The sequence below is a fragment of the Pseudorca crassidens genome, chromosome 3 (assembly GCF_039906515.1).
Source record: "Pseudorca crassidens isolate mPseCra1 chromosome 3, mPseCra1.hap1, whole genome shotgun sequence".
Taxonomy (NCBI): Eukaryota; Metazoa; Chordata; class Mammalia; order Artiodactyla; family Delphinidae; genus Pseudorca; species Pseudorca crassidens.
This window is the reverse complement of record NC_090298.1, coordinates 148,936,168-148,963,785: the sequence shown is the minus strand read 5'-3', so window position 1 is coordinate 148,963,785 and position 27,618 is coordinate 148,936,168. Positions and strand designations below refer to the sequence as shown.

The following is a 27,618-nucleotide window of genomic DNA, read 5'->3' as shown; positions in this document are numbered from 1 at the left end:
TTTTTATTCCAGTGCCACACGAAATGAAATCAGGGAGCATGACGCCTCTGGCTTTGTTCTTTCTTGATTACTTTGGCTAGTAGGATATCTGTGATTCCATACAAATTTTAGGAGTGTTCTATTTCTGTGAAGAATGCCATTGGAATTTTGATTGATAGGGAATTGCTTTGAGCAATATGGACAGTTTAATTCTTCCAATCCATGAGCATGGAGTATCTTTTCATTTATTTGTGTATTCTTTGAGTTCTTTCATCAGTGTCTTATAACAGTGTACAGGCCTTCTGCCCCTTGGTTAACTTTATTCCTAGTTATCATTTTATTCTTTTCTTGATGCAATTCAGATTTTATATATTGATTTTGTATCCTGCAGCTTTTACTGAATTTATTTATTCGGGTGACGTTTTTAGGGTTTTCTCCACGTAATATGATGTCATATACAAATAATGACAGTTTAACTTCTGCCTTTCTAATTTGGATGCCTTTTTTTCCTTGCCTGATTGATTGCTCTGGATAAGAAGACTTCCAGTACTATATTGAATACAGTGGCATCCTTTGTCTTGTTCCTGATCTTAGAGGAAAAAGTGTCAGCTTTTTACCATTGGGTGTGATGTTAGCTGTGGGCTTTTAGTAGGTTGAGGTATGTTCCCTCTATACCCACGTCCTTGAATTTTTTCTGCATCTATTCAGATGATAATACGGTTTATTCCTTCATTTTGTTAATGTGGTATTTCACATTGATTGATTTGCCGATGTGAACCATCCTTGCATTCCCTAGAATAAATCCCACTTAATTATGGTGTATGAGCCTTTTAATGTACTGTTGAATTCGGTTTGCTAATATTTTGTTTGTTGAGGAGTCTTGCATTTATGTTTAGAGACATTGGCTTGTAACTGTCTTTTCTTGCACTGTCCCTAGCTGGTTTTGGTATCAGGGTACTGCTGGCTTTGTAAAATGACTTTGGAGTGTCCCCTCCCCTTTATTTTCTGGAAGAGTTTGAAAAGAAGAATTGGTATTAACTCTTCTTTGAATGTTTAGCAGAATTCACCAGTGAAGTCAAGTGAGCCTGGACTTTTGTTTGTTTGGTGGGAGGTTTTGGATTCCCGATTCAATCTCCTTACTAGGAATTGGTCTGTTCAGATTTTATTTGTTCATTATTCAGTCCTTTGATTTGTGGAACACAAATCAAAGAGCATAAATTGAGCATAAAGTTGCTGTTCTCACTAACTAACTAACTAGGTTAAGTACCCCCTGCCTAAGGTGAAATGTATGTTTTCAGGTGTATCGGTGGGTAGTAGAAAAAAGCATCACCGTTTCTCAGGGCAGGCTGGAGTGTTGTTTTTTGGTTTTTTTGCGGTACGCGGGCCTCTCACTGTTGTGGTCTCTCCCGCTGCGGAGCACAGGCTCCGGACGCGCAGGCTCAGCGGCCATGGCTCACGGGCCCAGGCGCTCCGCAGCATGTGGGATCTTCCCGGACCGGGGCACGAACCCGCGTCCCCTGCATCGACAGGCAGACTCTCAACCACTGCACCACCAGGGAAGCCCCAGGCTGGAGTTTTGATGATTGTGACGAGGAGCCTCAGCGTGCTGCACCATCTGGCCACCCCACCTGCCAGTTTCTCTTTCTCTGGCACCATGAGTCTGTCCCTTGTGTGTTGGGGAAGCCTTCAGTCCCAGGAACTGTGTTTCTAACCAGTGTGTCTGTTCTCCAGCTATGACCACGAGGGCCGCCTAACCAATGTGACACGCCCCACGGGGGTGGTGACCAGCCTACACCGGGAAATGGAGAAATCCATCACCATTGACATTGAGAACTCCAACCGTGATGACGATGTCACCGTCATTACCAACCTGTCTTCTGTGGAGGCCTCCTACACAGTGGTGCAAGGTAAGCCCCTCACCTACCACCACCCCTAACCCCCAGACTCGGCCAGAGGTAGGCGTGAGTTACCAAGCCTGGGAGGACTTCCAGAGACCTCCCACCCCTCAGCTTGCTGTTTTAGTCCCTAGCAAACTAACTCTGCAAGAGGTCAATCTTGGAGAAAAGGACTTAATCAGATGCAGGAGGATGTCATCTATAGCAAACCAAAAATTTGGAAATGTCTACATATTTATATTTATGTGAAAATGTCAGTTTTCATCCCTCTGTACTCTGCCCCCACCTCTCCATCACCAGCATGCAACACACACAGTTACCTTCTCAAAGGTGGTTTTAGTCTCTTGAGCCCACCTGTTTTTTGGTCCCATTCTGAGCCTCCCTTTCTTCCAAGGGTTTGTGTGATGAGTGGGTTGTTACAGTCACAGAGCCCTTTAGCGGTCTCTTGCCAAGACCTCAAAGGTTTCTGACCACCTCATGGTTACTCTTGCTGTTCGACATGACGTACAGTCCAGGACAAGTGCACAGGCTGGCAAGCGGTGGACTAGCCCATTGGCCGAGGATAAACGTGTCCTGGCGCTAGATAAATGGTGTCGTTGCTGGACTGTTTGTTTATCCCCCGACAGAGCCATGACTCTATTTCTGCTTTGCCAGATGATTAATGATGTAGATTTTGTCTTTCTGCACGAGGGCTGCAGTCGTGACAGGTGCACACTTGCGCACTACCCCAAAAGCCAGGGCCTCAGAGGCCAGGCCAGCTGGACTCCTCTGCCCAAGTAGTCAGGAAGCATCGTATCTATAAAAGGAGTCTCCGACTCACATTTCCTACCTGGAACTTTTCGATAAAGGAAAAGGTCAGAAGTCTGATTGATTGACTAGTGTAGATTCCATTTGGGAAGACAGACAGACACACATGTTATCAGCTCCCACTGGCTCGGTCTCCCTCACGCTAGTTGAGTCTCTTCGGATTCCTCTGGAGTGGAGATGGCATCATGGTGGAGTCAGCAGCAACGTATGAGGGGCGGGAAGGTTGCTTTTTCTCTTTGTTTGTTTTCTCAAGAATCTTTGCAGTGGAGCTGACCTACGGTAGACCATCAGCTTCAGGTTAGATGGTGGTAGGCAAAAGGAGAAAAAGAATTTTTTTAAGTAGTTGTTTTCCTTTATTTTGTTCCATTTAAGCTAAAATATATATGTTAAAGATCGGGGATTTTGATTGACACGAATTGTGTAGGCAAGAGGCGTCTTTAAATGTACTCTTCAGTGAGTAAAAGAAGGAAAATGTCCCAGCGTAATTATTTCTGGAGTGCCACATATTAATAATGTTTTTCTTTCTGTGGAACAGTGGCATCTCTGCTACTCGCCTTAACATTGCGTGTGTGCTAATTGAAGGCAGCCGTACACTGACAGCTGCAAAGTACCATGGAAACCTATAAAAATAGGGGTTCTGTTCTCTCGTGACTAACACAGTGGATAATTTATTTCCCTCTCTCCGCCCCCACTTACATTTCTCCAGATCAAGTGCGGAACAGCTACCAGCTCTGCAACAACGGTACCCTGCGGGTGATGTATGCCAACGGGATGGGCGTCAGCTTCCACAGCGAGCCCCACGTCCTAGCGGGCACCATCACCCCCACCATCGGGCGCTGCAACATCTCGCTGCCCATGGAGAATGGCCTGAACTCCATCGAGTGGCGCCTAAGAAAGGAACAGATTAAAGGCAAAGTTACCATCTTTGGCAGGAAGCTCCGGGTAAGTCGTTCCACCCAACTTGTCCCCCACAAAGTGGTACGGGACACCCCCCTTCCTCCAGAGCTGAGGCCATCTCCCAGTTCCCAAGCCTCCACTGTGCCTTTCTCTCTTCCCTGAGAGAGACACATGAGCCACATCCTGCTGGGACTCAGACCTCGGAGAAAACGTTCTGCATTTCCTAGGACTAGAAAAGCTGGGGATTTACCTTAAGCTTTAAGCAGAGATCCCTCTGGTCCTCTTTTCACACTCGCTATCATCTTCTCTGTCAACTTTCGCTGTTTGCCCAACTCAACACATGAGGCAGTGCCCATGGCTACTGTGTGGTTTTGGTGTGCTAAATACTGAAAGTTTTATAACGTGCTCTTTCCACTCAAGGAGTGGACAGTCCGGTAGAATGTATAAACCTCAGCATAATCCGATGGGTTGAGTAGAGAGAGGAACATCCAGGGCTTCGTGGGAATCACAGAGGAGGCGCTACTATCCAGCCTGCAGGCATCAGGGGAGGCTTCCTAAGAGGAAGTAACAAGCAAACTGCAGCAGAAAGTTTTAACCAACTCTAGCTTCCCCAGACTAGGCAACGTACCCACAAGTTACAGCTTTAAAAACCAATATATAACATTTATTGAGGACTTTTATGATGAGAGCACGACATTAAATGCTTTAGTCCGCCTGCCGATGCAGGGGACACGGGTTCGTGCCCCGGTCCGGGAAGATCCCACTTGCCACGGAGTGGCTAGGCCCGTGATCCATGGGTGAGCCATGGCCGCTGGGCCTGCACGTCCAGAGCCTGTGCTCTGCAACAGGAGAGGCCTGTGTACCTCAAAAAAACACCCCTGTGGGAGTAGGTGTTATTATCTCCCTTTTTCAGATGAGGAAACAGAGGCTCTGGGACGCTAAATAACCGGTCCAAGGGTACAGCGTCTAGCAAACAAACAGCAAAGCCAGGACTCAGCCCCAGTTCTCTCTGTCTCACTTGCCAGGATTCCTAACCAGCAGGCCTCACAGCTTCCTGATTAGAGCAACAGTCATCCAGATAATCTGGTTCCTGCTCTGTTCACTTACGTGGCATCAAGAGGGACTGGTTCTTACCATCAGGCTCTCCCTCGCGCTGGGGAGAATCCTCGGGATGTCGGTCAAAGTCAGCACCTATTTATTGAACACCTAACTAGGAGCCAGGCACTGTGCTATGCGCTGGAGCTACATGGCACAACAGGGGCCGCAGATAAGTCAACTAACAAACAGATAAAATCATTGCAGGGTGAGGTACTCACCAGGAAGACGGTAAACAGCGCAATACGGCAGGGTTTAACACACGCTTTGCTTTGGAATTCCTGAGATTAGAAGGCTCACGCTCAACAAAACCTGGGTCATAACTTCTGCCGTGTTATTGGATTGAAATCCAGCCAGCCCAGGCGACCTCCCTGCAGAGCCAGGCCACTCCATGTTAAGATTCCGCCCTTGCCTTTGTCTGGCTGGAGTTTAATTCTCCACATTAGGTTATCAGCAGCCTCCCATGTTTTTCTTCCTCTGCTGGTATCTGCAAAGTTGCAAGCTGCAGTACCTTCCTAAGGACAAAAGTGAAATGAGATTAGTAGCTAAATCCTTAATGACTGGATTTCAGGGCTGTATAATTAATTGATTTTTGATACACTGCACCATAGAAGTTGATTAGAAATAGTAATCGTGCCTTTTCTCTGATAAATCAGCGATGAATTTTGACTAAAAGTTTTCAAAATAAAGAAAGATAAATGCAGCCCTAAAATAAAATGGCTATAATTCCCAACTCTGAATATTAAAAATCGTAATAATGGTACTCATGGTAATTAGCAGAAGTTAGGCACGCAAGTCTCATAACTGAATTTCTGCCAGGGTTAGATTTGCTGGCATCATGTTTATGCAAATCGAAACACAGCTTTATCTATCAACACCTCAACATTTAATTGTCTGGTGTTAGTTCCTGTAACAATAATCACATATCCATTTAGCTCTCTTAAATGAAAATCACTATGAGATTATAACAGGTTGAGTGGACTGAAAATGTAATTTGAAAATGAGGGAGAAAGCCTGGAATTTATTTGCATCTCATTTATTTTAATTCAATTCATAAATCGTTTAGTGAATGAAATAAAAGCAACTCCTGGAAATTGCCAGGGAGCAGGTGGGAGAAGGTAGAGAGGGAAAGCAGAGTGTCACATGTGAGTCGTGTGACGTGAGCTATCCCAGAGGCCAGGATTTCAAGGGAAGGGGTATGTATGTCATTGTATCAGTCAGGGGAGGGTGGGGTGGGTGTGATCGGTTAACAAATGTGAACAAATACGCCCTGAAATCAGGGCTTAATGAGCAGGGCTAGACATGGCAGGCATCACTGCCATCCTTCCTGGTGAGAACACAGTGGGGTGACTTCAACTTAACTGCAAGGAAGCCCAGGAAATGGTGTCTTTCTGCATGCCTAAGAAGACAACGAAAGGAGATTTGGTGACCACGTAGCAGGGCCCCTGCCATCCCGATCAGGGCTGAGGGTTGCTTCACAGAAGAGTTGGAATCAGTTCTACAGAGCAGTAGGAATTAGCCAGGCAAAGATATCAGCAAGGGGTGATCAGACAGAGTGTCGCCTGTAAAAAGGCAGAGAGGTCCAAAAGAAAAGGAGTGTCATTTCAGAAAACTAACTCAGTGTGGCCAGAGAGTTGGTCAGGGTTAGTTAGGGTGGGAAGGGAATGGAAGGGCATATTTTGCTAGGCTGGCATTTATCCTGAGGACAGTGGCGGGGCTGTTCCAGGGTTTGGTTAGCAGAGCGACGTGTTGGGATTTGTCGCGTTAGAAAGACCTCTCAGGCTTCCTCGGGTACAGAGGAAGATAGATCAGACGGGGACAGGATAGGAGGAGAGGGGTAATCCAAACAAGAAACAAAATCATTAGCAGAGAAGACAGAGGGACATCTGAGAGCTACTTAGCACACACAGTTAACAGGACTTGGCAGCCAGCAGGGTTGCTGGGTCATGCTCACCTTTTAAGGGGCCCCTTCCATGATCATGTAGACCGGGAAGCCAAGAAGCCCTCCAGACTTCAGGGGCTGGCCTGCCAGGCTCTGTGGAGGGAAGAGGCAGGGAACTGAACCCCAAGACAGAGATGTGAGATTCTGACAGCCCCAGTGCTGCCACTTGCAACGGGGAAGAAACTGAATGAACTTGCAGGTGCTACCACTGAACCAGCACCACGTAATTGTTGCTCCCCACCCCCACCCCCGTGGATAACAAGGGATTTGGAGAGCATCTCTGGTGTGGTAACTGAAGGTCTCGTGCATTGAGGCAAATCGCCTGACCTTTCCCAGGGACTGGCAAGCTCCCGGCAGCCTGGCCAGTTGAGTGCCGTGAGGGCTCGAGGCTCTGAGCATCCCTGGAGTTTACCGAAAATCTCGGTGAAGATATTACCATAGAACAGTACCCAGTGAAACTAGGTACCCCTTCTTCCAGCATTCCAGCCAAGGGCACCTCTCAGGTGAGGAACGCATCAGCGGCTCTTACATAAAGGCTGGTGAAATGTAAAATGGTAGATGGATGGACCGTGGCCACCCGCTTCCACCAAAATCTTTGTGGCTTTGTTGCTTTGGCAAAATCTCGAGTGGTTGTCTGTGCCCAAACTCAAAGTAGGGAAGGTCTTCATTACGCCTCCCAAGGATTTCTCCAGGAATCTCACTTGAAAGAGCCCTCCTCCCTCAGGCCCTCACCACCCAGCACTCTTTCCTGTTTCCTCTGGCCTTCAAAAAACTCACAAAGCTCTTACATCAGGGTACCTGTAAGCTCCATGAACACGAGGACCATCTCACCGCTGTATCCCTGGTGACAAGTGCCACAGGATGGGCATTCAGACGGTGGGTGACAAAGGAAGGTATGATGACCATGCCCCCTTCTAAGGCGCCTCCTTGGAACAGGTTTAGTGCATAAATGCCTCCGTATCTGTCAGGGATCTTTCCACTGCAAGAGAGAGACAGGAAGTGCACTCAAATTAGCTCAATTAAAAAGGGCATGTGTTGTCTTGCCTCGCGGGCCCCTACCAGAGAGGAGCTAGCCTTAGCGACTTCACCAGCTCAAATGATATCATCAGGTTGACATCCTTCTCTCGGCCCCCTTCCATCTCTTAGCAATGGTTCCCTTGACACTTAGCCTAATTTACCCCTACATTCGACTGGTGACCTCTTCACCCTGGGAGTCAGGCAGACTTGGCTAAAGATGACTCCGGGCTGATATACCAGTTCAGCTTAGTGACCCAGGGGGAAGAGGGAGCAATCTTTTACAGAATTAAAATCTAAAATCCCTTGGAAGAACTCTGAATGGCCTGCCACAGATGGAATGGCAGTCACACCCCGGGGCCAATCACTGGTCAGGCAGGTGGGGGTAGGTGGGGGTCTGTGATTGGCTGGGTCACACGTGGACACGTGTCTCGTGTGACGGACATCTCAGTAAAAACTCCTAGATGGGGAAACCTTAGAGAAAGGGGGTGCTACACCCACAGAAGGAAGAGATGGTTAAATCACACTCATACACACCCAGGTATATTCTTCATCCTCCCTCCCTCCAAAGCCTAATCATAAAGCAAACTTCTGGTCCTGAGGACCTCTTAATGCATTAATACTCCTCCCCTCCAGCAAGACATTTTTCTAGACTTTTGGAAGAGAGAACTGAAACCACCTCCTCCTGTTAAGATTTAAAACTTCTGCTCTTTCCTAAGATGGGTTTAGTGCGTGATTCTCTCTGATAAGGAAGGCACATACCACCCTCTAGGATATTCCCTGATTATGATTTACATAGAGATTGCAAAAGCAAGAAACAGCTACATGTGTAGGTAGCAGAACAAAAGGAAAATTGCTTCCCAGATAATCTTCCATCATGATACCAGTATTAGTGTTATTAGTATTCCAGGAAGTGGGAGTTAGTAATTTTGTTTGGGTTTCTGTATGATTAATATGACATTGCAATTACACGTTGGCTCGTGTTACTTTTACTTTTGTGGCAAATGACAGTGACGCAGGAAAAAGGTGGGAGGCGGGTATGCACGTGTGCCTGTGAACACACACACGTGAACTCAGTTCTGCATGGAACCCACTCAGGTGGGTCTGTTAACATATGCAGTCATCACAAGAGCCTGAATTTCATCAGCCCTTCCTGCCACAGTGCATTCATTCTACACCAACCAACGTTTTATTTTTTCAAACACCTATTACGTTCCTGGCACTGTTCGAGGCACTGAGTGTTACGTTAGTGAACAGACAAGACACTGAATTCTGAGCAGTGCTTGTGCAGGCAGAACTTGCTATAAATGTAATATTAGCTTAAATAATATATAATTGGAAGGGTAAGCCTCTGCAAAACATATCCAACAATGTATCCCCCAAGCAAACATTACTTTCGGATGACTTGCTTGCTGTTTTGATTGGTGTGATGGAAAAGTGGAAAGACCCTCATGGAGCTTTATGCTGTAGCAAGGGGAAACAGATAATAATCAAATAAGTTACAAATAGTGTAAAGAAATGGTGATGGGTGCTGTGGGGGAAAAAAAATGGTTGAACTAACAGGGAGTGTCTGATTTAGGTTAAGGCCACTCTAGGAAGATGACATTTGGACTGAGAACTGAATGAAGAGTAGGAAATTCTCAGGAATGGAATGGCAAGAAAGCCTTCTGTGCTAAGGTGCCAGCATGCGCAAAGGCCCTGAGGCAGAACATGAGCCAGTGTAGCTGGAGCAGACTAGCTGGGGTGCGGGGGGGGGGGGTGAGGTCAAGGGATTGACACCTGACCGGTGCTGCTAAGGATCTGAGAAGCACAGACGTCCTCCCCAGATGTACCCACTGTTGAACACAAAGGAGCATTCATCTGCAGGCTGGACTGCCTTCCCCGCTTCTGAGAGGCTAGGAGACACTCAACATACTTCTACAAGTTCAGGTTGCAGGATGACAAGTCCCAGTCCGTTCAGTTCGTCCGGGCTGAGGCTCCATACCAGACACCCCTCCTCTCTGCCGCATCCCTACCCATGGACCACCTGCCCCCACTAGAACTCTCCCACAGCATCGGAAGTGAGGTTCTCTGCCTGCGCAGGGCCCTTGCTTACCAGCCGAGCTTTCACCTGCTGACTTCCCCCTCTGGAATGTTCTCCCTGAGACATCTCCTGCCCTCACCTGTGAAGTCTCATACTTTGGGCCCCACTGAGGCAGCAGTTCCTCTGGGAAACTGGCCTCATCCATCCAGTTCTGGCTCCATGTCCCTCCTCCGTTCCCATAGTGCCTTCCTCTATTTACTCATCACCACACGAATGTTTTTCATTGTTGGTTCATGTGTCTTTTTCCTCCTCTGACCTGTAAGGTCATGAGGTCAGGGGCCCTAACTGTCCTGCTCTAGTTTAAATATTGATCACATTAACAAGCACAGAGTAGGTGCTCAGTCAATGCTGAATGAGTGGCTGTGATTTTAAGTTGACATCATGAAAATCCTCTGCCTCCAACCTCTGTCTATTAAATTCCAGGTCTCGGGGGTTCCTCCCAGAATGACTCCAATTGCTCTTTAGAATGAAGGAAGAAGCCTTTCAGATACTTGGAAGTCACAAATGTCCTGCTCACATTTTCTCATCTCAGTTTTCCTTATTAGAGCTTAGATCATCAGAGCTGCCAGCGTGCTTATACTCGGTCTAATTCAACCCCCTTACTCACAAATGTTTGAGCACCAAGCACGTTCCAAAATAATAGAGACACTAAGAAAAATAAGATAAAGTCTCTACCCACTAGGAGCTCACAGGCCATGACAGATAAGGAAACGGAGGCATGACCAGTAAAGGTTCTGCTTTGTAATGACAAAACCGATCAGTGTTAAAACTGCAACTCAGGGCTTCCCTGGTGGCGCAGTGGTTGAGAATCTGCCTGCCGATGCAGGGGACATGGGTTCGAGCCCTGGTCTGGGAAGATCCCACATGCCGCGGAGCAACTAGGCCCGTGAGCCTGCACATCTGGAGCCTGTGCTCCACAGCAAGACAGGCAACGACCGTGAGAGGCCCGCGCACCGCAATGAAGAGCGGACCCCGCTTGCCGCAACTGGAGAAAGCCCTCGCACAGAAACAAAGACCCAACGCAGCCAAAAATAAAAGTAAAATAAACAACCCAATGAACCGACATTTAAAAAACAAAAACAAAAACAAAAACCCCTGCAACTCAAATTCAGGTCTCTCCACCTTTCTACCTCACCGCCATCCGAAACAGCAAATCATCCAAAAATCATGTTTGCTTGGGGAATACATTATTTAATGTGTTTGCAGAGGCTTACCCTTCTAATTATGCATTATTTAAGCTGATATTAAATTTATAGCAAGTTGTTATGTCTGCTCCATCCCTGATCCCATCATAGCATGGAGTCTTGCATGGGAGCTGCTTTTTAAATCCCAGAGGACTGACCCAGAAAGGAAATGAAGATGTCATCTAGGCAAGGCTTTTCCTCTGGGCGGGTGAATAACTAAACTCTCCAAGCAGGGAGTTCTGCTTTTCGGCATCGCCGGACGTGGAGAATCTCTTGCCCTCCCTCACTCATCTTTTCTGGGTTTCCCAGACGTGACGTGGGATGGGCAAGGGATTCTGCTGTAAGTCCAACTGAGGTCTCTCCTGCTGTGCTACAGGGCCCTTTCCAGGAGGGGATCCAGCCCAGCGTTAACTTCCTCTTTCCAGTTTCTCGATTCGCCAGCTCCCAGCATTGCCCCTCAAGCTAAGTTAGAGTCACCAGTTATAGGCCCAGCAGGGCCATTTTAATGACAGCGTTTCCTTTTCTCAGGGTTCTGTACAAGGCTCCTTGTGACAGGCGTGTGCCTGGAGAGATCAAAACGTTCTGGAGGGAGATTCCACATGGGGAAACTACTTCCCAAAGTCTGCCCTCTGCAAAAATAAAAACCATGCTAAATAGCTGAGTTTTATTAACTGGGGAAGCCAGGCTGAGGAGAATGCCCAATAATGAAAAAGAATGGCTTCCTTACCAACACAAAATTGTATTAATTTAAAAACTGGTTTCTCTGTCACTGAATACCTACTGAGCTGGCTGGGAAGGGAATTGTGCTGATCCTGGCAGTGAAAATAATTCAGAATAACTTTTATGTTCTCCAGGAAGCCTGAAGGTTAATTTAAATATTTTTAGGTGGAATTCGGAATAAGAACAGTGTGCCTAAATGAAAGCCCCGGCACACCCTGAAGCCGGGGGCGGGTGCCTACGAAGAGATGAGCATGCCTGTCAGACCCTCCAAGATCTCGGACCCCATAGCCCAGGCACCTCCTCTTTACTGAAGGGACCCTCACAATTAAACATATTTGACTAGATTCTACGGCTGGCCTGAACTCCTCGACTCAGCTTCCAGCGAATTTATTATATTTAACTATTAGAAGGATCAGGCATTTTTATAGAAATTACGTATTTCAAAAGTTACCTCAGCGACATCACCAAGATGGGAACATAGGTCATCCCTGACTTTGCCCTCACGAGCACAGCAGCTAACAAGGATTCATGGACAGGAAACCACCAAGAGCGTCCTAGAACACAGGGTGAGGCTGAGCCACACACACCCCCACCCCCGCGCCTTGCACCACAGAGATCAAGACATGTGTATCAGAAGGGTAACAGGAGCACCTGCACGCGGACTGCGTTGCCCCTCCCCCAGGCCAACACAGCTCCACTAGTGGGAAAAGAGAGCTCGTGGGCGACATCTGGGACCCCCCAGCATTGTGAGCTGCTTTGTGAGAGCGGCTACTCCTGTATCACCCCACAGGGACTGCAGGAGAATCTGCGGGGCTCAACCACTGGGAAGCTGATCTTGGTGGAGAAAGAGGGAGGGGCTTGCAACAACCAGCACTCAGATCTCGGTAGACCGAGTCCCTCCCTGCAGCGCCCGGGTAATCCCAGCCAGCAGCTTTGCTCAGCTGCAGAACCAAGTCAGTCTGAGCAGGGAACTTGGCAGGAGTTATACCAGCTCTGGAGGCTGATCTGCCCACTTCCCCCTCCAAGGCATGGAAACCCAGTAATGCTCAAGCCAGGAGGCGGGCAGGCAGAGCTGATTGCCCCAGAGCAAAGTCAGTACCAGGCATGGAGGGTTCCCCTGATACGCCCAGACAGGGGGAGTTCATTCACAGCCCCATTGCTGCTAAGTGTAGCTCTCGGCCCCTTCCAACCAGAAAGCCTGTTCAGAAAATTTGGGAGGTGCCTGAAATGGACCCTCCTGCCCGACCCAGGCATGGGAGCGGATCATAGGCCTACCAGCTGCTGAGTGTGTCTCCAGCTGCTCGAGGTCGTTATCAGCAGACAGTTGCAGAAACTAAAACTGAGCTAACTGGCAAAGAATTCTCTCTACCAAAGCAAACCTACAAAGTCTAGAAGAGAGACCACTTACTCAAATGCACAGATACCGATGTAAGGAATGAAAGCTCATGAAAAATCAGGGAAATATGATACCACCAAAGGAAACTAAGAGAACTTCAGTAACTGAGCCTACTTAAATGAATATCTGTGAACTGTCAGCCAAAGAATTCAAAATAGTCCTCTTGAAGAACTTCAGTGAACTGCAAGAACACACAGACAAATGAAATTAGGAAAGCAATTCATGAACATGACAAGAAGTTGAACAAAAATAAAAACCATGAAAAAAATTCTAGAGCTGAAAAATACAATAACTAAACTGAAGAATTCAATTAAGAGCTTCAAAAGCAGACTCAATACAGAAGAAAAAAAAGTCAGCAATCTGGAAGACAGGACAGTTGAAATTATCCAGTCAGAGGAGCAAAAAAGAAAAACAGCGATGAAAGCCTTTGCACTTATGAGACACAAGCCCCCCACCCCCACAAAAAAAAAAAAGAATATTTGCATTATGAGAATTCCAGAAGAGAAAGAGAAAGGAACAGAAAGGATACTTAAAGCAATAATGGCTGAAATCTTCCCAAACCAAAAAAGAGAAATGGACATCCAGATCAATGAGGCCCAAGGGACCCCAAATAGGCTGAACCCAAATAGGACTACACTGAGACAAATTGCAATTAACATTGTCAAAAGTCAAAGATAAAGAAAGTTGAGAGCAGCAGGACAAAAGACAGACATTACATACAAGGGAATCTCCATGAGACTATCAGCAGGTTTCTCAACAGAAACTTTTCAGGCCATGCGGGAATGGGATGATATATTCAAAATATTGAAAGGGAAAAAAAAAAAAAACTGTAAACCAAGAATTCTATACCCAGCAAAAGTGTCCTCATAAATGAAGGAAGGAAAAGACTCATGAGCAAACAAGAGCAGGGGAGTTCACCACCATTAGACCTGCCTTACCAAAATGGTAAGGGAGTTCTTTGAGTGGAAGTAAAAGGTCACTAATTAGCATCATAAAAACAGAAGAAAGTAGCATAAAACTCACTTTTAATGGTAAACATATAGTCAAAATTAGATTATGTAATATGGTAAGAGTAGTGTGAATTCACTTACAACTCTAGTTATAAGTTTAAAAAAATAATCATAACTACTATAATCTGTTCGTAGTTACATAGTATTAAAAATATGTAAACTATAACATCAATACCCAAAATGTGAGAAGTAAAAGTGTAAATTTTCAGAGTTATATTAAAGCTAAGTTGTTATCAGCTTAAAATAGAATGTTATCATTTTAAGATATTTTACGTAAGCCTCATGGTAACCACAAAGGGGAAAACCTGTAGTAATTACATAGAAGAACATGATAAAGAACTCAGAGAACACTGGTACCAAAAGACATCAAAACACACACAAAAAAAAGACAGCAAGGGGAATTCCCTGGCAGTCCAGTGGTTAGGACTCCACGCTTCCACTTCAGGGAGCCCAGGTTCGATCCCTGGTCAGGGAACTAAGATCCCACAAGCTGCACAGCGCAGCCAAAAAAAAAAAAAGGGCAACAGGATATGAAAAGGGGAACAATGCACCTACAAGAAAGCCAGAAAATGATGAACAAAATGACAACAGTAAGTCCTTACTTATCAATAATTACTTCAATTGCAAACATTAAATTCTCTAATTAAAAGACATAGAATGGCTGAACTGATTTAAAAGAAAAGATCCAACAATATGCTGCCTTATATGATACTCACTTTAGCCTTAAAGACATGTATAGACTGAGAGTGAAAGGATGGAAAAGATATTTCAAACAGATAATAATCCCCAGAAAAGCAAGAGTAGCTATACTTATATGAAACAAAAGAGACTTTAAACTAAAAATGGTAAAAAGAAACAAGAAAGTTCATTATATACTGATAAAGAGGTCAATCCATTAAGATATAACAATTATAAATATTTATACACTCAACACTGAAGCATCTAAATATATAAAACAAAAACAGAGCTAAAAGGAGAAATAAACAGCAACACAAAAATAGTTGGGAACTTTAATATCCCACTTTCAACAATGGATAGATCCTTCAGACACAGAATCAATAAGGAAACAGCAGATTTGAGCAATGCTATAGACAAAATAGACCTAACAGACATATACAGAACATGCTATCTGACAACAGCAGAAAACACATTCTTCAAGCGCCCATGGAACAATTTCTAAGATAAACTATATGTTGGGCCACCAACATAGCCGATTAAAGAAGATTGAAATCAGCAAGTTTCTCCTCTGACCACAGTGGTATGAAACTAGAAATCAGTAACAGGAGGAAAACTAGAAAATTTACAAATACATGGAAACTTTAAAACACTCTCCTGAGCAACCAATGGATCAAAAGCAAACTAAAGTGGAAATTTTAAAAGTATTTTGAGACAAATGAAAATGGAACTACAACATACCAAACCTTATGGGATGCAGCAAAAGCAGTTCTAAGAGGGAAGTTCACAGCAACGAACACCTGCACTAAGAGGCAAGAAAGACTCCAAATAAACAACCTAACTCTGTGTCTTAAGGAACTAGAAAAAAGGAGAACAAACTGAGCCCAAGGTTACCAGAAGGAAGGAAATAAAAGAGCAGAAATAAATAAAGAGAACAAGAAAACAATACATGATATAAAACAAACTCACAGTTGGTTCTTTGAAAAGATCAACAAAACTGACAAACCCTTAGGTACACCAACCAAGGCAAAAAGAGAAGGGACCCAGTCAACAAAATTATAAATGAAGGGCTTCCCTGGTGGTGCAGTGGTTAAGAATCTGCCTGACAGTGCAGGGGATTCGGGCCCTGGTTCAGGAAGATCCCACATGCTGCAGAGCAACTAAGCCCGTGTGCCACAACTACTGAGCCCACGTGCCACAACTAATGAAGCCCACGTTCCTAGAGTCCATGCTTCGCAACAAGAGAAGCCACCGCAATGAGAAGCCCGCGCACCGCACCAAAGAGTAGCTCCCGCTTACTACAACTAGAGAAAGCCCTCGCGCAGCAACGGAGACCCAACGCAGCCAAAAATAAAATAAATTTATTTTAAAAAAATTATAAATGAAGAAGGACACATTACAATTTATACTACAGAAATACAAAGGATCATAGGAGGCGCCTCTGAACAACTATACACCAACAAACTGAATAACCTAGAAGAAATGGAAATTTCTTAGAAACGTACAAGTTACCAAGACTGCATCAGGAAGAAATAGAAAATTTGAACAGACCAATTACTAATAAGGAGACAATCAGTAACCAGAAACTGCCCAATAAAGATAAGCTCAGGATCAGCTGGCTTCACTGGTGAATTTTCCCAAACATTTTAAGAAGAATTAATACCAATCATTCTCAAACTCTTTCAAAAAAATAAAGAGGAGGGGAACACTCCCCCAAGCTTATTTTACAAAGCCAGCATTATCCTGATACCAAAACCAGAAAAGAAAACTACAGACCAATATCCCTAATGAATATAGATGCAAAAATTCCCAATAAAATACTAGCAAACCAAATTCAGCAGCACCTTAAAAGGATCATTCACCATGACCTAGTGGGATTTACCCATAGGATGCAAGGATGTTTCAACATATGCAAAATAGTCAGTGTGATACACCACATTAATAGAATGAAACAAAAAAATCATATGATTATGTCAATATATGCAGAAAAAAAGCATTTGACAGAATTCAACACCTGTCTGTGATAAAAACGCTTAACAAATTAGGTATAGATAGAACATACCTCAACATAATAAAGGCTATATATAACAAGCCCATAGCTACATCATACTGAACAGTAAAAGGTTGAAAACTTTTCTCCTAAGATCAGTATCAAGACAAGGGTGCCCACTCTCACCACTCTTATTCAACATAGTATTGAAAGTTCTAGCCAGAGCAGTCAGGCGAGAAAAATAAATAAAGGGTATCAGAATTGGAAAGGAAGAAGTAAAATTATCTCTATTTGCAGATGACATGATTTCATACATAGAAAATCCTAAATACTCTGCCAGAACACTGTTGGATATAATCAACAAATTTGGCAAAAGTGTAGGATACAAAATTAACAAACAGAACTCAGTAGTGTTTCTATACACTCAGAATGGATTATCTAAAAAGGAAATGAAGAAAATGATGCTATTTGCAATAGCATCAAAAACAATAAAATAGTTAGGACCAAATTTACCAAGGAGGTGAAAGATTTCTACTTTGAAAAATACAAGACACTGATAAAAGAAATCAAAGAAGACACACATAAATGGAAAGGTGTCCCAGTTTCATTGAATGGAAGAATTAAGATTGTTAAAATGTCAAAACTACCAAAAGCCATCTCTAGATTCAATGCAATCCCTATTACGATTCCAAAGGCATTTTTTACAAAAGTAGAAAAAAAAATTCTAAAATTTATATGGAACCATAACAGACCCCGATGACCAAAGAAATCCTAAGAAGGAAGAACAAAGCAGAAGGTATCACACACTTCCTGGTTTCAAGCTAAACTGCTAAGTTACAGTCATCAAAACAGTATGGTACTGGCATAAAAGCAGACAGATAGACCAATGGAATAGAACTGAGAGCCCAGAAATAAATTCAAGCTTCTATGGTCAACTCTATTTGACAAGGGAGCCAAGAATACTCAATGGAGAAAAGATAATCTCTTCAATCAATGGTGCTGTGAAAATTGGATATTCACATGTAAAATAATGAACCTAGACCCCGTCTTAGACCTCTCACAGATAGTAACTTGAAATTGATTAAAGACTTAAATGTAAGACTTGAAATGATCAAACTCCTAGAGGAAAAAACAGGAAGAAGCTCCTTGATATGGGTCTTGGTAATGATTTTTTTGGATATGACACCTAAAGCATAATCAATAAAATTAAAAATAAACAAGTGAGAATACGTCAACTATAAAGCTCTGCACAGCAAAAGAAACAATCAACAAAGTGAAATGACAATTACAAAATGGGGAAAAAATATTTGTGAACCATATATCTGATAAAGGATTAACATCTAAAATTTATTTTAAAAACCTCATACAATCCAATGGCAAAAAAAAAAATTAAAAATTGGATTGGGCAAAGGACCTGAATAGAAATTTTTTCAAAGAAGATATACAGATGGCCAACAGGTACATGAAAAGGTGCTCAACATCACTAGTCACTAGGGAGATGCAAATCAAGAACACAATGAGATATCACCTCACCACCACCACCACCCCCCATTAGAATGACCATCCTAAAAAGACAAGAGTTAACAAGTGCGGTGAGGATGTGGAGAAAAGGGAACTCTTGTGCACTATTCGTGGGGTTGTAAATTGGTGCAGCCACTATGGAAAACAGTATGAAGGGTCCTCAAAAAATTAAAAATATAATAGAACTACTATATGATCCAGCAATTCTACTTTTGGGAATATGTCTGAAGGAAAAAAAACAATGGATATCTGTTTCCCCATGTTCATAGCAGCTATTTATAATAGCTAAAATATGGAAATATCCTAAGTGTCCATTGACAGTGAATGGATAAAGAAGTTGTGGTATATATATACAATGGAATGTTATTCAGGCATTAAAAAAATGAGGAACTTCTGCCATATGCAACAACATGGATGAATCTTGAGGGCACTGTGCTAAGTGAAATAAGTCAGACAGAGAAAGACCAATACTGTATGATTTCACTTACAGGTGTAATCCATAAAACAAACAAACAAAAATATCCCAAAACTTATAGTAAAAGAGATCAGATTTGTGGTTACCAGAGGCAGAGGTGGGGGAGGTAGAACTGGAGGAAGGTGATCAAAATGCACAAACTTCCAGTTATAAGATAAATAAGTGCTAGGTATGTAACGTACAACATGATGACCATGGTTAACCCTGCCGTATTATGTGTGTGGACGTTGTTAAAGAAAAGTATTACATAATGACAAAGGGGTAAATCCAACAACAGGATATAATATTTGTAAGTATTTATGCACCCAACATAGGATAACCTAAATATATAAAGCAAATATTAACAGATCTCAAGGGAGAAATAGACAGGAATACAACAATAGTAGGAGACTTAATACCCCACTTACATCAATGGATAGATTATCCAGACAGAAAATCAATACGGAAACATTGGCCTTAAATGACATATAAGACCAGATAAATTTAACAGATATAAATAGAACGTTCCATCCAAAAACAACAGAATACACATCTCCTCAAGTGCACTGGGAACTTTCCCCAGGATAGATCATATATGAGGCCACAATACAATTCTTAAAAAATGTACAAGGTTGAAATCATATCAAGCATCTTTTCTGACCACAATGGTTTGAAACTAGAAATAGAACTCAATTAGAAGAAAACTAGAACATTCACAAGTATATGGAGATTAAGCAACATGCTATAGATCATTGAGTGAAACAAATCAAAAGAGAAATAAAAATATACCTTGAGACAAATGAAAATGGAAATACAACATAAACTTAAGGGATACAGAAAAAGCAGTTCTAAGAGGGAAGTTCATAGTGGTAAATGTCTACCTGAAGAAACAAGAAAAATCATAAATACACAATCTAACTTTATACCTCAAACGAAGCCCAAAGTTAGTAGCAGGAAGGAATAATACAGATCAGAGCAAAAAAATGAACGAAACAGAGATTAAACAATAGCAAAAATTCAATGAAACCAAGAGCTAGTTCTTTGAAAAGATAAACAAGATTGACAAACTTTTAGCTAGATTTAAGAAAAAAGAGAGGACTCAGATAAATAAAATCTGAAATGAAGAAGAAATTACAATCAATATCACAGAAATAAAACGATCATACTAGATTACTATGAACAATTATACACCAACAAATGGACAACATGGAAGAACTGGATAAATTTCTAGAAACATACAACATACAAAGACTGAATCAAGAAGAAAGAGACCATCTGAACAGACCAATTACTAGGAAGGAGATTGAATCAGTAATCAAAAACCTCCCACGAAACGCAAGTCCAGGATCACATGACTTCACTTGTGAATTCTACTTAACATTTAAAGAAGAATTGATACCAGTCCTTCTAAAAAGAATGCTTCCAAACTCATTTAACAAGGCCAGCATTACCCTGAAACCAAAACCAGACAAGGACACTGCAAGAAATAAAATTACAGGCCAGTATCCCTGATGGACATAGATGAAAAAATCCTCAACGTAACATTAGCAAACTGAGTTCAACAATACATTTAAAGAATCCTACATATGATCAAGTGAAATTTATTCCAAGGATGCAAGGATGGTTCAACATCGATAAATCAATGTGATACACATTCCCAAAATAAAGGATAAAAATCATATGACCATCTCAATAGATGTGAAAAGCATTTGTCAAATTCAACATCCATTTAGATAGAAACCTTCAGCAAAGTGAGTGTAGAGGGAACGTACCTCAACATAATAAAGGCCATATAGAATAAGCTTATACCTAACATCGTAGTCAATGGTGAAAGGCTGAAAGCTCTTCTTTTAAGATCAGGAACAAGACAAGTACACCCACTCTTGCCCCTTTTATTCAACACAACATTGGAAGTCCTAGCCACAGCAATGAAGCAAGAAAAATAAGTAAAAGGCATCCAAATGGGAAAGGAAGAAGTACAACTGTCACTATTTGTAGAAGCCATGAAATTATATATAAAATACCATAAAGACTTTACCAAAACAAAACAAAAAAAGAATTTAAAACTTCAGTCAAGTTGCAGGGTACAAAATTAATATATAGCAATCTGTTGCATTTCTATACACTAATAACAAATTATCAGAAAGAGAAATTAAGAACACAATCCCATTTACAATTGCATCAAAACAAACAAAATACCTTGGAATAAATTTAGCCAAGGAGGTAAAAAACCTGTACACTGAAAACTGTAAGACATTGATGAAAGAAACTGAAGGCGACACAAATAAATGGCAAGGTGTTCCGTGCTCACGAAGTGGGAGAATTAATATTGATAAAATGTCCATACTACCGAAAGCAATTTACAAATTCAATGCAATCCCTAACAAAATTCCAATGGCGTTTTTCACAGAAATAGAGCAGATGTTTCTAAAATCTGTATGGAACCACAGATACCCAAATGGCCAAAGCAATCTTTAAAAAGAAGAACAGGGCTTCCCTGGTGGCACAGTGGTTAAGAATCCGCCTGCCAATGCAGAGGACACGGGTTCGAGCCCTGGTCCGGGAAGATCCCACATGCCATGGAGCAGCTAAGCCCGTGCGCCACAACTACTGAGCCTGCGCTCTAGAGCCTGCAAGCCACAACTGCTGAGCCCATGTGCCACAACTACTGAAGCCCACGTGCCTAGAGCCCATGCTCCGCAACAAGAGAAGCCACTGCAATGAGAAGCCCGTGCACAGCAACGAGGAGTAGCCTCTGCTCACTGCCGCTAGAGAAAGCCCACACACAGCAACGAAGACCCAATGCAGCCAAAAATAAAATAAATTTAAAAAAAAAAAAAAAAGAACAGACCAGAAAAGTTGGGGCAAATAGGAGTGTATGGGCACCAAGAGCGTGGATGAATTCACCTAAGGAAAGAATGTTGGAGAAAAGAAGGAAGGAGCCGATGAGTGGGCCTTGAGAAAGACTGACGTTTGGGGATGGCCAGAGAAAGAGAAACTCACACAGGATACCGGGGGAGGTGAGACAGGAGACCAGGGTGTCAGACTCTCCAGCAGTCATGGAAGGGAATCACCATCGGTGCCCCAGCCCCAAGGAGCTAGGGATGCTACAGATGTGATAACGACCAAGAAGTAGTCACTGAAAGAAGCAGCAAGGAAATCGCTGGGGATTTACTGACAAACGTTTCTTCGCTTTGATGGAGTTGGAAGCCAAAATCAAGTAAAAGGAGGAGTGAGTGGGAGGTGAGGACCCAGACACAGCCAGTTCAAACAACTTGGCAAAAAGTGGCCTTGAAGGGGAAGCAAAAGATAGGACTGTCCTGGAGGTGGGGTCAAAGACGGTTCCTTTCCTTTTTAAAGCAAGAAACTAGAATGTGTTTAAGGTTTAAAGAAAGGAGCCAGCCCCAGGAGATTGAAGGAAACAGAGAATGCCTAATTCTCCCCTCTCCGGGGCACCTCCTGGAGCAAAGTGCCTGAGGATGTAGCAGGACCAGCCACCTGAGCTGAGGGATCACCTTTACACCTGAGGAGCCATCCGCAGACCCACCGAGTGAAAGGAAGGAGCTAGGCGGTGCGTCCCGAGCGTCATGGGCCACGGGCTCGCCTCCGAAGTGCAGCAGCTGCTCCACAACAAGTTCGTGGCCATCCTGGCGGACTTGGTCCAGAGGGCCGTGTACAAGGACCTGGTGCTCCTGCTGCAGAAGGACTGCCTGCTCACACTCAGCCAGCTCAAGGCCAAGGGAGAGTACGGCTTCGAGCAGGACGAGCTGGTGCAGGGGGGCAAGCAGGGCCGCATGCATAACGGCACCCACTACCGCGAGGTGCGCCAGTTTGGCTCCAGCCAGCACCTGGTGCGCTTCTACTTCCTGACGCACGTGTACTCCTGACGCGCGACTACCTCGAAGCCATCCTGGAGGAGCTGCATTTGGGTGAGCACGACCCGAACCTGGTCATCATGAGCTCCTGCCTCTGGGGCCTCACCAGGTACGGGGAGGACTCCTGGCCAAACTACCTGCAGAACCTGGAGAGCCTATTTGGGCGCCTGTGCCAGGTGCTGCCCTAGTCGTGCCTCCTGGTTTGGAACACGGCCATGCCCGTGGGCGACAACATCACCAGTGGCTTCCTCCCACCGGAGCTCCGACCCGCAGCCTCAACCCCGAAAACCAACGTGATTGAAACCAACTTCTACAGCTCTGACGAGGCCCAAAAGCACGGCTCCGACAGAGTGCACTGGAACGTGCGCGCGCACCAACAACTCTCCCAGCTTCTGCTGCCCCACGTGGCCAACGCCTGGGGGGTGGAGCTGCCCCAGCACGACCCAGTGGGCAAGTGCATCAATGACGGCCCTGCCAGGGGAGGACCTGGCAAGAGACTTGAGAGGCAGCCCCCTCTCAAGGGGGGGCTGCAGAGATCAACCAGCCTTCCCTCCTCCCCAACCCCTGCCTCCACCTGGGTGCTGCCCCCTGCCCCCCACACCATCTCCCCACCCACCCCAGTTCCCACTCCTGTCCCCACAACCCTGTCCCATCCCGTTTCACAAGGTGACACCCCCGTTCCTAGTCTGTCCCTAAGATGCCCATTTTTCTTCAGACCATCCTTTCCAATTGAATCAATTCTCCTTAAACCATTTCCATTCAGATATTCCCCCAAACTACCCAGACAGAATTTACCTTCGAAGTTGACTTTATGTTTAGTCGCCAGCCGCCTAGGCCTCCCTTCGCCCGACCCTGTTATCAGCAGCAGGCCCCTGTGGTCCACAGGGGTTTTCCCTGGCATCGTCCCTGTGGCCCCTATGTGCCCTGGAGAGGGCGGCCCAGAACTTCCAAGAGAAGGGCCCCAGCCTATGGAGAGCCAAGGCCTCAATAGACTGACTTGGAACTTCCTCCTCATGCACATGGACTGGACAGACCGTCTGACTCTCCCCAAACAGACTGACCTTGTTAACTGAAGCCTTTGGTCCATTGCTGTTGTCAGTAATGGCAGAGGAGAGCAGTCTGACCCATTCTGTTGGCTGTGGCCTCTCGCTGCACTCTGGGGGGGCTGGGGGGTGACCAGCATCATTCCTGCCTCCCCACTCCCTATTCTCTTTGTCTTTTTGTAAATATAAAATTGAAATTAAAAATTTGTTTCATTGGGGCTTCCCTGGTGGCGCAGTGGTTAAGAATCTGCCTGCCAATTCAGGGGACACGGATTCGAGCCCTGGTCTGGGAAGATCCCACATGCCGCGGAGCAACTAAGCCCGTGCACCACAACTACTGAGCCTGCACTCTAGGGCTCGTGAGCCACAACTACTGAGCCCATGTGCCACAACTACTGAAGCCCGCATGCCTAGAGCTCATGCTCTGCAACAAGAGAAGCCACTGCAATGAGAAGCCTGCACACCAGATCGAAGAGTAGACCCCGCTCACCGCAACTAGAGAAAGCCCGCAAGCAGCAACAAAGACCCAACACACCAAAAATAAATAAATAAATTTATTTTTTTAATTGTTTCATTAAAAAAAAGAAGAAGAACAGCAAAGCTGAAGGCATCATGATCCCTGATTTCAAACTCTACTGCAAAGCTATAGTAATCAAAACAATATGGTACTGGAATAAAAATAGACACAAAGACCAATGGAAAAGAATTGAGAGCCCAGAAATAAACCCACACATGTATGGTCAATTAATTTACAGCAAAGGAGCCAAGAATATAAAATGGAGAAAGGACACTCTCTTCAACAAGTGGTGCTGGGAAAACTTGACATCGCCATACAAAAGAATGGAACTGTACCACTATCTTATACCATGCACAGAAAGTAACTCAAATGGATTAAAAACTTGAACATAAGACCTGGAACCATAAAACTCCAAGAAAAAGCGTAGGTTCCTTGACATTAGTCTTGACAATGATTTTCTGGATTTGACATAAAAGCAAAGGCAATAAAAGCGAAAACCAATAAATGGGGCTATTAAAAAGCTTACACAAGCAAAGGAAACCATCCACAAAATGAAAAGGCAGCCTTTTTATTATAATGTTTTTTAATATTTACAAATCATATATCTGATAAGGGGTTAATATCTAAAATATAAAAAGAACTCGTACAACTCAATAGCAAAAAAAAATTTTTTAAACCAATTCAACTAAGGGACTTCCCTGGTGGTGCAGTGCTTAAGAATCTGCCTGCCAATGCAGGGAACATGGGTTTGATCCCTGGTCTGGGAAGATCCCACATGCCGCGAAGCAACTAAGCCCATGCGGCACAACTACTGAGCCTGCGCTCTAGAAGCTGTGAGCCACAACTACTGAAGTCCGTGCACTCTAGAGCCCATGCACTGCAACTACTGACCCCATGCACTGCAACTACTGAAGCCCATGCTCTCTGGGGCCCACATGCCACAACTACTGAGCCCGTGTGCTGCAACTACTGAAGCCCGCACGTCTAGAGCCCATGCTCCGCAACAAGAGAAGCCACTGCAATGAGAAGCCCACACACCGCAATGAAGAGTAGCCCCTGCTCACCACAACTAGAGAAAGCCCACACGCAGCAGCAAAGAGCCGACACAGGCAAAAAAAAGAAAAAAGAAAAAACCCAATTCAGCTAAGGGACTTCCCTGGTGGTACAACAGTAAAGAATCCACCTTCCAATGCAGAGGATGTGGGTTTGACCCCTGGTCGGGGAACTAAGATCCCACATGCCACGGGGCAACTAAGCCCACACGCCTCGACTAGAGAGCCCACGTGCCACAAACTACAGAGCCCACACCCTCTAGAGCCTGCACACCACAACTGCAGAGCCCATATGCTCTGGAGCCTGTGCGCCACAACTAGAGAGAGAAAACCCGCATGCCACATGTAGAGAGAAGCCCACACGACACAACGAAGAGCCCGCGCGATGCAATGAAAGATCCCACGTGCCACAACTAAGACCCAATGCAGCCAAAAATAAATAGATATACTAAAAAAAAAAAAAAAAAAAAAAAAAATTCAACTGAAAAGTAGGATCTGTGGGGCTTCCCTGGTGGCGCAGTTGTTGAGAGTCCGCCTGCGGATGCAGGGGACACAGGTTCGTGCCCCGGTCCGGGAAGATCCCACATGCCGCAGAGCGGCTGGGCCTGTGAGCCATGGCCACTGGGCCTGCGCGTCCGGAGCCTGTGCTCCGCAACGGGAGAGGCCACAGCAGTGAGAGGCCCACGTACTGCAAAAAAAAAAAAAAAAAATAGGATCTGTATAGACATTTTTCCAAAGAAGACACACAGATAGCCAACAGATCCATGAAAAGGTGCTCAACATTACTGATGCCTAGGGATGTGCAAATCAAACCATGATGAGATATTATCTCACGCCTGTTAGAATGGCTATTATCAAAAAGACAAATAACAAGTGTTGGGAAGGATGTGGAGAAAAGGGAATCCTTGTGCACCGTTGGTGGGAATGTAAATTGGTGCAGCCACTATGGAAAACAGTATGGGGTATCCTCAAAAAAATTAAAAATAGAACTACCATATGAGCCAGCAATTCCATTTCTGGACATATAGATGAAGAAAATGAAAACACTAACTCAGAAAGATATACACCCCAGTGTTCACTGCAGCATTATTTACAATAGCCAAGACATGAAAGCGATGTAAGTGTCCATCAATGGATGAACGGGTAAAGAAGATGTGATATATATATAATATACATATACACACACACACAAACGGAATATTATTCTGCCAAAAAAAAAGAATGAAATATTGCCATTTGTGATATGGATGAACCCTGAGGGCATTATACTAAGTGAAATACGTTGGACAGAGAAAGACAAATGCCCTATGATCTCACTTACATGTGGAATCTTTAAAAAGAAGAAAAAAAAAAAACAAGATCATAGGTACTGAGAACGGATTGGTGGTTGACAGATGTGAAGAGTGGGGATGGGCACAATGGAAAAAGAGAGTCAAAAGGCACAAGTTTCCAGTTACAAAATAAATGAGTAATGGGGTTGTAATGTACATCATGGCCCTTATAGTTAATACTGTATTGTGTATCTGAAAGTTGCTAAGAGAGTAGATCTTAAAAGTTCTCACAAGAAAAAAAAATTCACAGCTACGTACGGTGACTAATGTTAACTAGTCTTATTACGGTGATCATTTCACAATAGATACAATATTGAATCACTACGTTGTACACCTGAAACTAATATAATATTGCATGTCAATTTTATCTTAACTTTCAAAATAAACATAAAAGTCATTGATTAAAAAAGTTGTGAGGGGCTTCCCTGGTGGCGCAGTGGTTGAGAGTCCGCCTGCCGATGCACGGGACACGGGTTCGTGCCCCGGTCCGGGAAGATCCCACATGCCGCGGAGTGGCTGGGCCCGTGAGCCATGGCCACTGAGCCTGTGCGTCCGGAGCCTGTGCTCCGCAATGGAAGAGGCCGCAACAGTGAAAGGCCCGTGTACCCCGAAAAAAAAAAAAGTTGTGAGGACAGTAAATCTTAAGTGTTTTTTCCTTTTTCTTTTTTCTTTCATATCTATATGAGATGATGAATGTTAATCAAACTTAATGTGGTAATCATTTCACCATATTTGTAAGGCAACTTATTATGCTGTACACCTTAAACTTATGCAATGATGTATGTCAATTATTTCATTAAAATCGGGGGGGAAGTTAGCTCAAATCAGCGCTGTAACAAAATCCCATTCCCAGGGACATGATGAATTTAGAAATAAAATCCCACCCTAAATTATCAATGGCTAATGATTAGCACCTATTACTTTTTTTATGGTTGGTACACCTGGGCCAAGAGACAAAAGGCCTCGATAGCTTTAAGTAATAGTGACAAACCTAAATGGTAGCAGTCTGAGGTTGGGGACCCATCTTCTGTGCTTGCCCACTACGCTGTTCTTTCTGCATTCTTAGCACCTTCACATACTAATATAGTTGTTTTAATGATAACCATGCTTGTATATTTGATTTACAAGTTAACATCTC

General features: G+C 44.1%; 1 protein-coding gene and 1 pseudogene across 9 annotated transcripts in view; both read left to right on the top strand.

Annotated features, from left to right (window-relative positions):
* Nucleotides 1-27,618, top strand: part of TENM2 (teneurin transmembrane protein 2) — a 714,433-nt gene that overhangs the window by 660,744 nt on the left and 26,071 nt on the right. For all 9 annotated transcript variants that reach the window (XM_067732909.1, XM_067732913.1, XM_067732908.1 and 6 more), the window contains 2 exons: nt 1,711-1,886; nt 3,388-3,623. In XM_067732909.1, the coding sequence (XP_067589010.1) occupies nt 1,711-1,886; nt 3,388-3,623 (412 nt within the window). The remainder of the gene's footprint in view (nt 1-1,710; nt 1,887-3,387; nt 3,624-27,618) is intronic.
* Nucleotides 12,918-26,507, top strand: LOC137222134 (PC-esterase domain-containing protein 1B-like; annotated as a pseudogene).